General features: G+C 38.3%; 1 protein-coding gene across 1 annotated transcript in view; it reads right to left on the bottom strand.

The window, feature by feature from the left end:
- WDR75 (WD repeat domain 75) overlaps positions 1-8,268 on the bottom strand; it is a 30,489-nt gene extending 22,221 nt beyond the window's left edge. Inside the window, 5 exon segments of the mRNA XM_008593454.1 lie at positions 1,439-1,563; positions 3,164-3,254; positions 4,114-4,179; positions 6,691-6,820; positions 8,168-8,268. Of these exon segments, the coding sequence (XP_008591676.1) occupies positions 1,439-1,563; positions 3,164-3,254; positions 4,114-4,179; positions 6,691-6,820; positions 8,168-8,253 (498 nt within the window). The 5' untranslated portion in view covers positions 8,254-8,268.
- Between the last annotated feature and the right edge of the window lie 7,613 nt (positions 8,269-15,881).

Below are 15,881 nucleotides of genomic sequence, written 5' to 3' on the forward strand. Positions count from 1 at the left end.
ACTGAGGGTTGCGATCCGTTGCCGGACATGGAAAAAGACAAAAAAAAAAAAAAAAATTTTTCCATTAAGGTGTAATTTACATACCATAAAATATAGTGTTTGACATATGTGTATACCCACATCAACCACCAACACAATCAAAATCTAGAATATTTCCTTCACCTCAGAAATGTTCCCCTCTTCCTCTTTAAAGTCATTCCTCAATATCCCCACCCTTGCATCAACTATCCATTTCTATTACCATAGCTTATTTCTCTGCTTGTTGTAAAATTCCACGTAAAGGGAATAAGACACTATACACTCCTGTGTTTGGCCTCTTTAGCTCACATCACCTTTTTGAGGTACTTAAATGCATCCTTAGTTCTTTTTTATTGTGGAGCAGCATTCCACTGAATGAATACATTTCACAATTTGTTTATTCTCTTGTTGATGAACATTCGGGTTATTTACATTTTGGAGCTACTATGAATAATAATCATTCCTGTACATATCATTTTGTAATCACTTTTTCATTTTTCTGCCTAGGAGTGAAGCTGTTCGGTAAGGATGCTTATTTAACTTTGTTCCACATCTTGCCAACACTAGCTGTTCTAGTGGATGTGAAGTGGCATCTTGCTGTGGTTTTAATTTGTATTTAATTGATGATTAATAATAATGTAAAATGATATTAATAATGTTAAAAGTTTTCTGTACTCTGAGAAATTAACTGTTTTCAGAACAATGCCAAAATAATGCTACAAAACGTTAAGGCTAAAGAAGTATGCCGCTACAATATGTCCAGGGGCTTATAATGGTGCTTGATTTTAAAATAATAATAATTAATAGGGGATGGCTAAATTAATCATGGTATGAACATCACACAGTTATCCTCTCTGAAAAACATTTCAGTATACATTTATGCTGCAATGTTAAGTGAAAAAAATAAAGATTTGATAAAAAGCCTTTTGATTCTAATTCTGGTTGGGAAAAGTTATTTTATATGCTTAGGAACGTCTAGAAAGGGAATCCTTAAATATCATCCTTGGTGAGATTATAGATTTTATTTCCTCACTATATTTTCCACATTTTTTATAATGGACATATTAAATTTTGGATAGGGAGGCCATATTTTCTAAAGACACAGTCTAAGATGAAAGGATCTGAATGGGTTTTACATGTGACAAGCTAAGAAATACAATACAAATGTAAAAATATTGATATTTGGGGGACAATTATAGGATACATGAGGGCAATGGGACAGAAAATACAAAATTAGGATGATCTTAAAAAATCTATACCATAAATACATGCTAAAGCAATGAAAGAGACTTCATAGTTACTAAAAATGATATAGTAACTCAAGGCAACATACATTCACTAGAACATAAAGTGCTCAGAGGAAAGACTGCAGGAAAGAGATTTTATGTACAAAATAGAAGACCAACAGAACAAAATTTACCTCATTTCCAAATGCAATGCACTTGGGTGACTGGTTTATATAATCCAAAACAAAGGATAGCTCCTTAGCTTCTATTTCCTGGCTTGATGATTTTGGCAGTTTCACTGAAACCAGCTGAAATACATCTAACCAAAGGGAGCTACATTAATATAAAGCTTCTCTAGAGTAAGTGAACATCTGTGTTTATTCGTATAAAAACTGTTAATCGGTACAGAATTCATGTGATGCCAACATAATAATTCTAGGTTATCTCGAACAAAATGTACCTTAAAGTTGGATTCTTTGTTTGAATACCCAAGTTACAAATGGAAATCTAATTCCACAACTCAAATACATACATGCCCCAACATGCAGAAATACAATTAGAAAACAGCTTGTATCTTACTGGTGTGTCCTTCATTCCAACGTACTAAGCTGAGCTTTCAAATACAGATGGAATATGCATGCTGGCAAATCGAGCAGTCAAAAGTGACAAGGCATCTGACAGAACTTTCAGAAGCGCTATGGGCTTGTAGCAACATTCCCAGGATAAATCTTTTTTTTTTGTAATACTGATGTCCTCTTCTCATTACATCACCTTAAAATGTTTTTCTCTCTAAGGTTTTTTTTTTTTTTCTTTCACTTAGAGTAAAAGCCAAAGTCCTTCTAATAGCCTACAAGGCTATAAGGCTACATACAATCTATCCCTCCTTAGCTCACTCCAATCCAGCCTCCCAGCTGTACCTTGAATATGTCAGTAATGCTCTTGAATACATTTCTCCAATAGAGCTGCACGACTTGCTGTTCTCTCTGGGGATCTTCCATGACCACTTATTTAGCACGTATTCCTCCAACACTGCCTATTCCCCTCTCCTGCCTTATTTTTCTCTAGAACTCCTTTCATCTTATTGTATCATATAATCGATCTAGTCAGCTCACTGGACTATTTTGTTCTCTGCACCCCCTTTTAGAACAATGCCAAAATAACACTACAAAACTTAAGGCTAAAGAAATACGCCAACACAATGTGGCTGTTTTGACAAAATAATGTTCCAATGAAAGGGAAAATATAATTAATAACAATTTAGTCACACTATTGGTTCTTAATATCAACCTATTTTCTATACCATTTCCTAGACTAATTCAAGATCAACAAATAAGGGTTTTCAAGGATGGGTAAAATGATAGTGACGCTTAAGCATGACAGATTTAAATTCAATAGGAAGACAAGTTCTAGCCCACCTTTGTAAAACACCTTTAAGATTTGAGCATTTCAATTTTTACAGCTGTATATAAATAATAAATCATTTCCTTATTGCATATTTCAGAACTGATACAAAGCCTCCCCAAATGAATGCAGTAGCAATGAAAGCAATTTAAATGCCAACTCCAAAAACTGTTTAGCTTCAGATTAAAACTAAAATGTTGGGCCGGCCCAGTGGCGCACTGCTACAGTGCGCCGCTTGGGAGTGTGGTGGCGCTCCCGCCGAGGGTTCGGATCCCACATACAGACTGGTTCCCGCTCACTGGCTGAGCGAGGTGTGGGAGCAACACCGAGGGTTGCGATCCCGTTGCCGGTCCCGGTCCGGTACGGGCGCGACACTGAGGGTTGTGATCCGTTGCCGGACACGAAAAAAGACAAAAAGGAAAAAAAAAAAAAACTAAAATGTTAAATTTTGAGAAACTGTAAAATGTAAAGAACCACTCAATGCCATACAAAAACAAATTAAGTTAATTACACCATACCTGGTTTTTCTTTATTTATTATAACAAAAACAGAATCCTCAGCATGGGCAACAGTAAAGAGGGCATGAAGTTTATGTCCAATTATGAAAGTCTGAAAGATAAAAAGCACCATATTGTATACTGTCTGTTCTCTCCCAGTAGAACGTAAGTTCCATAAGGGCAGGAATTTTTCCTATTTTACTCAGTGCTACACACCCAACTTAAGGAGAAAACCTAGCTGATAGAGATAGTCCATACATATTTGTTGGACAACTTTTCATGCTTGGCACATATAGACCTACCTGATTCTTTTAAATGGTTTTATTCTACTGGATGAATGTATCATAATTTGAATTGATATCGAGGTTATATTTAATTCTTTTTCTGCCATATACAATGCTGTAAGGACTACATATACATGCCATTATTTCAGTGAGAGATTCTTATAGGTGAGAGTGCTGGAGCAAAAGGTATTTAGTTACTCTCACTGATTATACTTGTTTCTCTACACTTTACCTATCGCTAGATTTTTTTCAACATGTAATTTGGCTAAATTATATGGAAAAATCTGTGACATCTGTTAACTTAAATTTAATTAGTAATGAGGTTAAGCATTTATTCATGTTTATTGGTTATTTCCATTTCTCTCAATTTATATATTCCTACCCTATGCTAATTTTTTCCTACTAACCTATTAGTTTTCCCTTATTGGGTTTTGAAATTTGTTTTGTGTGTTAGAAATAATATTTTTTGTAAGTATTTTCTCTCAGTTTTCTTACTTGTCTTTTTGTGGTAGAAGTTTAAAATGTCCATATAGTCAAATTTATGTTTTTTTTAAATGCTATATGAATTTCATGATTTGCTTAAGGCTATCTAAAGATTAGACCTTATAGAAGGCAACGATATGTTTATTATTAAATTATATTGTTATTTCTTTTCACATAAGAAAAAACTGAAAAGCATCCACATACCTTTATCAAAATGCCATCAATGTAGTCCCACAGTTTAATTGTGCCATCAAAAGAACAAGAATACAGCTAAAAGGGTAAAAATAATACAAAATTCATTAAAAAATAGACATCTATTAAGATATCAAATGAATAATTAAGTGCTGACAGAGAAGGAATTTTTCTGTTCATTATTAGCCTTAAAGACATAGAGTCATTTACTTAATTTAACATTGCTTCTGCAAAAAAGACACTCTTATCATAGCCCTCTGGAAGAAACAGATATAGCAATTTCAAATTTTAACTAAAACTGAGGGGGAAAAGTCAATCTTCTATCTTGAAGAAGGAGATGGTAAGCTGTTGATTTATGAAAAGCACTCTAGAACTTGTTGCTATTTCTGCCAGAACCCAGTTCATTTTTATTAGAAGACCTGCCTTAACATTACATGAGTATTAATGGTGTGCTTCAGAGATTGATCAGAGATTGTTATGTTTTAAAAAAAACCCAAACCCTTCCAATCTGTCAGGAGCAATACTTTCATGAAATACAACTGAAATTATTACACCCTTGCACACTGTTGCAATATTAAAGTGCTAGAAAGTGTTGGGACACTCAATTTCTATACTTATTTCATTGTACACTGGTAACCAACAGTTTATGACAGTGGTCTGTGGACCGCACTTTGGTAGCACCAGAAAAGTGTTGGGACACTCAATTTCTATACTTATTTCATTGTACACTGGTAACCAACAGTTTATGACAGTGGTCTGTGGACCGCACTTTGGTAGCACCAGAAAAGTGTTGGGACACTCAATTTCTATACTTATTTCATTGTACACTGGTAACCAACAGTTTATGACAGTGGTCTGTGGACCGCACTTTGGTAGCACCAGAAAAGTGTTGGGACACTCAATTTCTATACTTATTTCATTGTACACTGGTAACCAACAGTTTATGACAGTGGTCTGTGGACCGCACTTTGGTAGCACCAGAAAAGTGTTGGGACACTCAATTTCTATACTTATTTCATTGTACACTGGTAACCAACAGTTTATGACAGTGGTCTGTGGACCACACTTTGGTAGCACCAGAAGGCCTTAGTAACACGTAGTTTTATTTTGCCCCAGTGGACTTAGTTTTGGTAAAGTTACATTGGATTTTGTTGTTTTTATGTGAAAATACTTTGCTTATAATAATGCTCATAAGGAATTCTAAGTTTTTTGAAAGAAAGTGGCAATTTTAGGTTTTGTAAATAGTAACATAGACTCAGAAAATAGAAATAAAAAATGTAAGATAACATTATCTACCCAAGTAAAAATAAAAAATATACGTCACACTACATATAGCATAAAGACTATATACATCAAATGTATAATCACTGTCAAGCTAATTGTTAATACACAAATACTGTGACTAAGTCCATAGAATCTCTGGCCCCCACACTACCTCAACCAAAACTGCTGATAATACTGCCCTCCTCTGATTTTATTAACTTTCAGTCACCTGAAAGAGATCTTTTATGCAATGTGTTTACGGTTTTGTTTTGCTATAAAACTTATTATAGACCTCAAAAGTTTCAATTTCAACAAAATACTTTTGCTATGAAAAATATTCAAATGCTACACATAACAATAAACTTTTGCCAAACCCTCAGAAGACAGCAAGGATAAAATGTATGTGTGGATCATACAGAAAAGTTACTTAACTTTGGCTGTCAAGAGTAGGTCATTTAATTTTGGAAAGAAAAGATCAGTGTTACTTTATGCCCTACTTCCTTTGTGATAATGCAATGAATGACAATGCAAATCCACTCTTAAATCAAGTAATAACTTCCAATGCTGGTTGTGTCTAAAACAGAAAAATGGAATTTGATCCAAACTAGAGCAAGAGCAAAATACTGTTGAGATAACTCTTTAGTAGCTTTGCTGAAACTTAAAAACAGAATTAAAAAACCATCTAATTACTCTTTAATTCTTTAAAAAGCAAGTGGGGATGTCTGGACTAAACTAGATCCCCAAATTTGTCTTGAATTAACTGGTTGATCCACTAACTGAACAAGCATCTAGACCCTGGTGTTAAGATTAGGTAACATATGCATTAACCCTCAAGAGTCTCATATCTAAAGAAACAGATCTACCAAACAAGTACTACTCAGCCAGCGTTTTCCAAAAATGCGTTCCAGAAACCAAAGGGTTCAAAGGTCAAATAAGCCTGAGAAACATCAAATACTATACACCCTTTTTAGATATCACAATGCATACAGGGGAACCAAGAAGATCTACAATCAAGAAACCCATTTACTGTGCCTAACCCTGAATTTCAGGAACACATACAACCAAGAACATCTTTTTCAGGTAATACAGTGGAATAAAATGTTCACAGAATATACTATAAGCCATGCAGTTCTAGGACAATGGGACTCTATTTTAATAACTAAAAATAAGTAAATAATACCCTTAATAGAAAACTGAAACAGATATTTCCCCGATCATAACCTGGAAAGTTTCCCAGCCAAATTCAACTCAAATTTTTCTGTCAACAACACAGCCAGTGTTTAACATTTTAATATTTTAAATATTTGATTATAAACTGTTTGATACCTGTAGATGGTTGTTGGGGTTAAGTTGGATTCCAGTCACCAGATTTGCGTGTCCATGCAATATGTGTACACATTCCTCTGTAGCTGTGCTATAAACCTTAACAAAGTCTCCAGACACACAGAAAATATATAAAAAAAAAAAAAAAAAAAAATCACATACTCTACCGGTAGTATAGTCTTTTCATATTGTCCATGATAAAAAAATAACATGCAATAGAGGTTTCTTTCATAACAATAGTTTAAGAACTGTATATTCAAATTTATGTGTCTATGGGGTCACACAAGAACAATCAGTTCATTAACTCACAAGAGATTGATGAGGCCAATGTCTTATCTCCACCTGTTCCACAGGCAGAAGCTATACAGAATCAAGTAGCCTCCTCACTATAGGAATGCAGACACTGTGCTCTGTATTTCCTTACTATCAATAACAACTATTACTCTTCAGTGGTTCTGCTAACAGCAGCGTGTTTTCATGTCTTTATGACAGTTTTTTTTCTTGTTGAAATGTGCTTGTTTTGCTTTTCTTTCTGGATTTATAGCTTTTTTTCATACAGCAGAGGCTACTAAATTACTAAAAGTGGTTAAGTTGGGGTAATAGTTGACTATTTTCATAATAGATATTACTACAGAATAAAGCTCAGAAATGTGAAATCTAATATCTTTCAAATAAAAATATTTGCTCTATCTAACATATCCATACACTGTGGAAGGTACAAACCACAGAATCCTCAGGCTGGACGTCTTCTCTGTGCTCCCAAAGCATCCTGCGCACACTGAATACTTATTTAAGTATAGATCCACATTCCTTATCTTACAGGGCAGAGGCCATTATGAATGAAAGCTCCTTTAGTCATGCATGCATTCAACAACTATCTGCCATACACCCATATGCAGGATATTGTGGGAGATATACTTCCATAAGATATTCTACGCAGAAGTCCTGAAGAAAGAATCGAGATCTTAGCATGTTTTTAACCCGCACAGATTCTAACATCAGTTTTCATGCAAAGGTTCAAAAACGTTGCCAGAATGCCTTTTTTCAGGGATGGGGGTCGGGGAAGCGTGGAGAAAGTGGAATCTTTGAGTTCAGTAATTCCAAAACGCCATTCTGTACAAAGGAGTGGGGATACTCCTCGTGGTCTTACAAGGCAGTGGTGTACACATCCAGGCTTGGACCATTTTCCAGCTGACCCAGAACCTAGCAGATTTTAGACACGTGGACTGGCCCCTGAGCCCCTCAATCTCCCTGCTGTCCAGGCTGAGGCGCAATAGGACGAAGGGATTTCTCACTCCTCTCAGAGCACACAGGCATCAGCTCCCTCCCCCCGTGCCCTGGCGTCCCCCGCACGCGCGTCCCCTCCGCAGTCCCCAGATCCACCGGCTGGCGAGTCCGGATGCGCCTGACAGGTCTTTCTTCCCGCCCTCCCGGGACTCATTCCCCTCAGCCCGCCCGACAATGAGCGCTGCCTCCATACTTAGAATCTGCGGAGAACACAGCTCTTCTAAAATTCAACTCGCTGCCACCGCAACGAACCACGCGGACACTCTCCTCCTCCACCATCTTCGCGCAGACACAGCAACTCCCGACCGCGGCCCCGCCCCGAACTTCCTTTGCAGATCCGGGTGACACAGCGTTCGCCGGCACACGGAACTCACACGTGGGCTTTTCTAGGCCCGCGACTCTATGGTAGGACCCAGCGTCTGTGCGGCCGTCGTTTGTTTGGACATCAAACTAGGACACACATATGAAAGGGAAAAGCAAAAAAGAGACATAGAGACAATGACTTTCTATTAGATATCGCAACACTATTATTTAGTGCAGACAGATTTCTCTCCGGCGTGGTCAATCTGATTGCATAGGTTTTTCGGCCAGAAGGGAAAGGTGGAGCACAACGTGCCACGTGACCTGCAGTCTCCCCCACCGAAGGCCTCCGCTCCTTTCTTGCCGCTGTAATTCGGGTGCTGCGAGATGAAGCAAGCATCCCGCGACAAATCATTTGTTGGTCACACAGTTTGGTTCTTGGCTTGAAGGATTCCTTCCGGCTTCTTGAACAGCTATTTGCTTCTCCGGTTAGCGGTCACTTTGTCCTATTCCTGTGAGCATCGCAAACGTTCCTACGGAATCTCCACAGCTCCGGGGTCCTTGCTTTTCCTTTTGGAAGCTCCTACTCCGGGATGCTGTCGCATCCTTCTCCCCCACGTTCAGTACCGCAGCTTGGACCGATCTGACATTCCGTCCCATCCCCGCCAAGTTCCGGGGTCGCTGCTCTTTGGTTTGCTAAGGATTTTGTACCTCGGTTTTAGCTTCCCGCATTAGTTGACCGTTCCTGTGAGTTAGGAAGGCCTGAACTCCGAGGATGTTTATTTCATGCCTTTATCCCTAATCCCTTTTAGTAAAGTTATGCGTAGCATCTTCGTGGTCCCTGTATATTATGGCATGCCCATATTTAATAAGTCGTTCCTTTAATTAATAATTTACCTCTGCCGTCACTGAGCCACTCCTAAGGATAAAGAGCCACCGCTACCTTAACTTTAGTAGGAACAAATCTGCATTGTACGTTTCACTCCTCGACGTGTTGAAATTTACCACAAAATTACCAAGGTCACAAGTATACATACACTTATTCATCATGGAAAAATACTACAATATTCACGATGTCAAGACTTATCTTTAGATATCACCATGGCAGAAATCAGGGATAAATCTGCTTTTTGCTGAGGAGGCCAACTTATGGGAAATGCTCAAAGCTTTATTATTTTGGGAGCCAGACCTAGATGGCTAGAGACTGATTATTTTGTTATCTGAAGCAGCAAAGAGCTTTCCTTTTCATAATTGTGATGTGCTTTGTCATAATGTAAAGAACAGAAAGTGTCAGTTTTGATTCTGCAGATTTAATCTCTTTTTGCTCAGTCTCTTGATGTCTACACAATCAATCTTTTATTTTATTTACTTATTTTTGGCGGCTGGCTTGTACAGGGATGGAACCCTAGACCTTGGTATTATCAACACTGTGCTCTAACCAACTTAGCTAACCGCAATCAATCTTTTATTTTATTTACTTATTTTTGGCGGCTGGCTTGTACAGGGATGGAACCCTTGACCTTGGTATTATCAACACTGTGCTCTAACCAACTTAGCTAATCAGCCAGCCCTACACAGTAAATCTTCTAAAGACTTTCTTGGATACTTTGAAATCTGATGTACACTTATTCTTATGACCTGAGCCAAGCAACCAAATAAATAGACTTTCAATCAAATCATTTTGGACTTTAATTGTTTTACTGTATGGTAATTTTTGTTCAGATTGTTTTAAAAAGTATCAGAAATCCTGATATGGTCAAAAACTAGCTGGATTGATAAACCTATGAGAGGATTATTTTTACACAGGGTTTTAATTTATTAAAGTATACAGAAAGGTAAATCATTTGTACTTTTATTTCTGATTATGTGATCATTTAGGAGTCAAATTCTCCTATAGCTGCTCAATCAGTAGTGGTTTATTTTTATCATATGCCAAGAAGGGTAAGTTAGGCAGACCTGGACTGGGACAGTGGTTTATTGATGCCACCAGGACTTATGCTTTTTCTATGTTGTTCTTTTCATTTTGTCATCCTTACCATATTGGTTTTTGTTCTCATGCTCAGACATGTTTCTGTCCTGGTCATAGTTTACATTCCTTTCAGTAAGAAGGGAGAAGGGAGAAGCAAGAAAGAACATAGCCTATAGAAGGAAAGTAAAGGATTTTCCACAAACACTTACTTTGCATCTTTCGTTCAAGAAATACGAAAGTACTTCAAAAAGTTTGTGGGAAAAATAGAATTAAAAATTACGAATCTTTCCATGAAATTTTTGAAGTACCCTCCTATTTATTAAGTACCTAGAATATGCCAGACATTCTTCCAGGCTCTGGGAATATTGGAGTGAATAAAACAGTAAAAAAATCCTTTTCTTAATGGAGTTTATCTTAATATGGGAAGAACCAAAAAATAAGCAAAAATATGCTGTATTTTAGATGGTTTTAAATGCTAAGGGGAAACTCAAAGCAGGAAGGAGAATGAGTACAAGGATAGGATTGCAATTTAGAGTGGGTTTTTGGGGAAAACCTCAATGAGAAGGTAGTATTTGAAATAAAGACTTGAAGAAGTTAAGAGTGCAAATAAACATGGAGATATTGGGGGAAAAGCCAGAGGAAAGAGCATTCCTTTCCATGTTTGAGATAAAGTCTAGAGGCCAGTGTGGCTGGAGCAGAATAATCAAGAGGGAGTAGTAGAACATGGGGTCACAGAAGTAATGGGAATCCAGTTCATACTGCCTTGTAGAGCACTGTGACAGCTCTTGCTTTTATTATGAAAGGAAAGCCAATGAGGGTTTGTGCCAAGAAGTGAGATGATTGGGCTATCTTTTTATTTTCATGTCTGTGATGCATAAATTCTTGTAGTCACCATCACAAAAAGGATACAGAAGAATACCAATACCCCAAATAATTCCCTAATGTTGCCTCTTCTATTTGTAATCAATTCCTCCCCTAAGCCCCATCCACTGGCAACCACCAAACTGATCTCCACCTTAAGGGACTAGAAAAAGAAGAGCAAAGATTACCTTTCCCATCATTCTACCCAAACTACTCTTATCAAGGTCCCTAAAGACTTCCATATTGCTTAGTGCAATGGTATTATATATCATGCAAAGCTTAAAATATTTACTACCTGGCCCTTTTCAGAAGAAGTGTACTGACTCTTGGATTAGGAGATAGAAAAGACTGACAAAATAGAAAATAGAAAAACAATAAAGAGAATCAGTGAAACCAAAGAAAGAAAAAGAATTGGCCATTGTATTCAGCAATATGGAAGTCTTTAGGGACCTTGATATCCAAGAGTATAGAGGGGAAAAATTAGAGACAGTAGGGACGCTTTAGAGTTTTGTTATATGTAGAAAGGGGAAAAATGGTATATATTTAAAGGGGAAGTGAGGCCAGCAGACAAGGGCTTGTTTGTTTCTAAGGCAGAGATTACAGCAGATAATGGGCTGATGGAAAGGACCCAAGAGAAAGAGAAAAACTGACAATGCAAGAAAATAAGGGAAGAATTGCAAGAGCAATTCCTTAAATAGATGAGAGAGGATAAAATCTAGTGTACAAGTAAAGGGACTGGACTTTGCTAGGAGCACAGACAATTCATTCACAGTAACCAGAGATAAGATAAAGATGCAGGTAGATGGGTAGATATGGTTATGGGAGCTCTTGGAATTTTTCTTTTTCTTGCTTTCTAGTTTTTTTCAGTGAAATAGAGAATGAGATGAACAGTTTGAAATAAAGATGGGGAAGAAGCTCTTGGAGGTTTGAGGACAGAGAAGAACATATAAAATAATTATATAGGATAAGGTTCAGCAAACTATGGCCTGTAGGACAAATGGAGCCCGCCATCGCTCTTATAAATAATGGTTTATTGGAACACAGTCATGTCCACTTGTTAACATATTGTTTATGGCTGCTTTTTCACTACAGAGTCAGAGTTGAGTAGGTGTGATAGAGATTGTATGTCTTGCAAAACTTGAAATATTTACTATCCAGACGTTTCTGAAGAAGTGTGCTGATTCTTGATTTAAAAGATAGGAAGGGTAAATGAAGGGTGTCCATAAAGACTGGAAACATAGATATTTTATTTTTTACCAATTAAAGATGGCCTTGACAAAAAGATAAATACGTTGAGCTGATTCTGCTGAGTGGATGCTAGGGCTGGATATTGATGGTTAGCACAGCACTTCAACACATGTCATTCTAGAAGAGCTGCTGTCTCCCATAGCACAGTTGGAAAGCTGATCCAAAAATTCAGGGATACAGGGCCGGCCCGGTGGCGCACTGGATAGTGCGCCGCTTGGGAAGCGTGGTGGCGCTCCCGCCCGAGGGTTCGGATCCCACATACAGACCGGTTCCCGCTCACTGGCTGAGTGAGGTGCAGGAGCAACACCGAGGGTTGCGATCCCGTTGCCGGTCCCGGTCCGGTACGGGGGCGACACTGAGGGTTGCGATCCGTTGCCGGACATGGAAAAAGACAAAAAAAAAAAACATTCAGGGATACAGGTAGTGTGTCAGATAAACCTTATTGTGAATGGCCATCTTTTTTAAAACTAGAAGAAGGAAACAGTTATTGCAAAGATAATAGCCAATCCAAAGGGGCAAACCCATGAACATCCAAGGAACTAGGTTGCTTCATAGTACCATCCAAAAGATTAAGACAAAAGTCTTTCCTCCACATGAGATACATTTCCTGAAAAGCTTATCTGAGGTTGATTCTGACTATTATAATTAGGGACAATGTGTTAAATTTACCCCATGATATTATTGAACATATTATATCATATAATATCAGTAGCATTTATTATGTTTTTTTTGGCCTATGTTTCCAGACTTATGGCCACTGTGTTTTTTGAATTTTAAACAAATTTTTTTTCAGGTGAAAGAATAGGGCATCCCAAAATCCAGCTGTAATATTTTTTTAGTTTGTTAGCAGTGTGGTACCAGCAATCAGTTTATATACTGTTGAATAAGATATAATGAACAAAATTTGATGCTGTAAAAGTATATATCTGCCTTACATAACACTTTAGTGCTATTATAGTTAAATGTCTTAGGGTTTTGAACTAAATATATCTGCTACTTTTGGAAAAAATAAACTAGAAATAACCTTTCACATGTTGCATCAGTAGAACACTATATCATGTTGAGACTTATTCAGTGTTATGTATTGAATTTCTAATAAATGTGAATAATATATCTCTGTGCAGCATGTGTTTTATCTATTTTTTCTGTTCAATAGTACCATCTAAAACATGACTGTTCATTAACAGATTTATTTCTTATCAAATTAACATTTTTCTTCTCTTTAAGACTTTTGTAAAAAGGTCTACAGTGATGTTCAGAAATAAAACTTGGAAGACAAATTTATAACTTCTGTGGAATAAAATATAGAATTAGTTTCCAATGATAACAGAGGACTTCACCATAAGAATTTATGTGTTAGCTCACAGGAGAAATTATAATACTGTAGTGGATTGAATTATATCCACACAAAACTCACTGAAGGTTGAATTGTGCCCCCCAAGTTTTATGTATTAGAAACTTGGCCCCCACTGTGACTGTCAAGAGGATGGGAAATCCTATTATGGTAATTGAAAAGTGGTGCCTTGAAGAGGTGATTAGATTGTAGGACCAGGCAGTAGCAAATGGATTAAAAATGGTGGTCATGGGCATGGTTTGGAGGGCTTTAAAAGGAAAGTGAATGAACAGGTTAGTCTCTCTCTGCTCTCTCTGCTTTTAACGTCTCACCGTGTGAGACCCCTGGTCACTGTCACCATCACCAAGACCACCACTAGATAGACTTTGGACTTCCCAGACTCAGAACCTGTAAGAATAAAGTTCATTTTCTTTATAAATCACCCAGTTTCAGATATAAGCAACAGAAATGGACTAATACAGATACCTTAAGACTATGTATTCATTCAACAAACATCTTTTGCATGCCTTGTGCTGTTCTACGTGCTGAGGATTCAACAATGAACTAGACAAGGTCCAGTTCTTATAGAAACTGCATTGTAATCCTGTGAGTAAAGAAGAAAAATAAAGATACAAATGAAGAACACGTAGGGTTCAGTCCCTGTGCCAGTCAGCTGCCCACCTCCCCCCCAAAATGAAGAATATGAATATTAGTGGTATACTTAAGAAGAAATGAAACACTGTCTGGGAAGGGAATGTTTGAACCTCCTTGAGAAACCCAAACTTAAGCAACTATGCTGGGGTTGACAAACAATTTTTGTAAAAAAGCCACACAGTAAATATTTCAGGCTTTCTGGTTCACATGTAGTCTCTTTGCACATTATTCTTTGTTTTACGCCCTTTAAAAAGGTAAAAACCATTCTCACCTTGGGGCTGTACTGAAAGTCTGGCTTGTGGGATTTGGCCCAAGGTCTGCAGTTCAATTGGGAAGTATCACTGCAAAAAAAACCCCACTTTTGTTGATATACACTTCTAGTCAAGATGGCAGAATAGATGGTACCCAGCATCACCCTCTCCCACAATCAACCAATTTACAACTATTAAAAAGCAACAACTGCCAATCTGGGGCTGCTAGACCCAAGGCAAGAGGAGGAGAGACCTATGGAGTTCATGAAGATGGGAAAAGCTGAAATGAGAGAAAGAAAGGACCACTCTGACTGTTTTGAGTCCCAGCCACTTCAAGGCTGGCCCTGGTGAGCACATGGAGAAAGAGCTGGCAAAAGTTGCAGCTGTGCCCTTCATATGAAATTGCTTGGAGGGTGCAGGGGAAAAGAGGGCGTTAGTGGCCCCCAGGCCACCTAGACCACTAACAGGATTACTATGGACATACATGGGAGCAAGGGGCCACAGACAACTGAAAAAGGAGCCACTCAGAGGCTGGTGAATCATCACAAGGGACCAGCAGATGGCTCATCCCATGAGAAGTGTTTGGAGTGCAGGGGGTGGGGGAGACAGGCCCACTGGGGAACACTGGGGCACAGCAAGTACAGCTGATCTGCCCTCAAATCAGCACAGGACCACTGAGTGGAGACTGGTTAGGAATATAGAACTGTAGGGGGTGCAGTTTGCTGAAAAAACTCAGGCCCAGACCAGAGTTTCCACACAACCCAGGTGTACCAGACTTCACAAGACCCAGAAGTGCTTAAAAGTCAACAATTAAAACCTGAGCTGCACAAAAAGCCTTGCCCAGGGAATCAGCAACAAAGCAGCAATTTGGCTCAACCACAGGGCTCAAGTGCTGGTTCCCACAGGAAGTTCCCCAATTTTAGAAGTAACCAAAAGACAACAAATTAGTTCCAGTGCAGAGTCTAAGTAGTGGGAACAGCGAATAATCCAACATAACTGAAAGAAGAAACAAAAACCCCACAGATCAGAGATAAAATTTGGTATTAACCAGTAAAGGTCTAACAACACCAAAGAACACTTACAAAACCTAGGAGGACCAGAAGCCACCCAGGCTTCCAAGTTGGGGTGGGAAGAAGGCCGAGGGTTTCAGCCATGCCTCCCTTGACATTTGCAGCCAGCCCAGTGATGACCAAAGAGCTGTTGCAAGAATTGAGCATGACTCTCAAGCCAGGGTGAGGCGGCCAAGGGCCTCAGCCCCCCCACCCCCAGTGTCCACATTGAGCCCAGCAAT

The sequence above is a fragment of the Galeopterus variegatus genome, unplaced genomic scaffold (genome assembly GCF_000696425.1).
Source record: "Galeopterus variegatus unplaced genomic scaffold, G_variegatus-3.0.2 Scaffold158, whole genome shotgun sequence".
Lineage (NCBI taxonomy): Eukaryota > Metazoa > Chordata > Mammalia > Dermoptera > Cynocephalidae > Galeopterus > Galeopterus variegatus.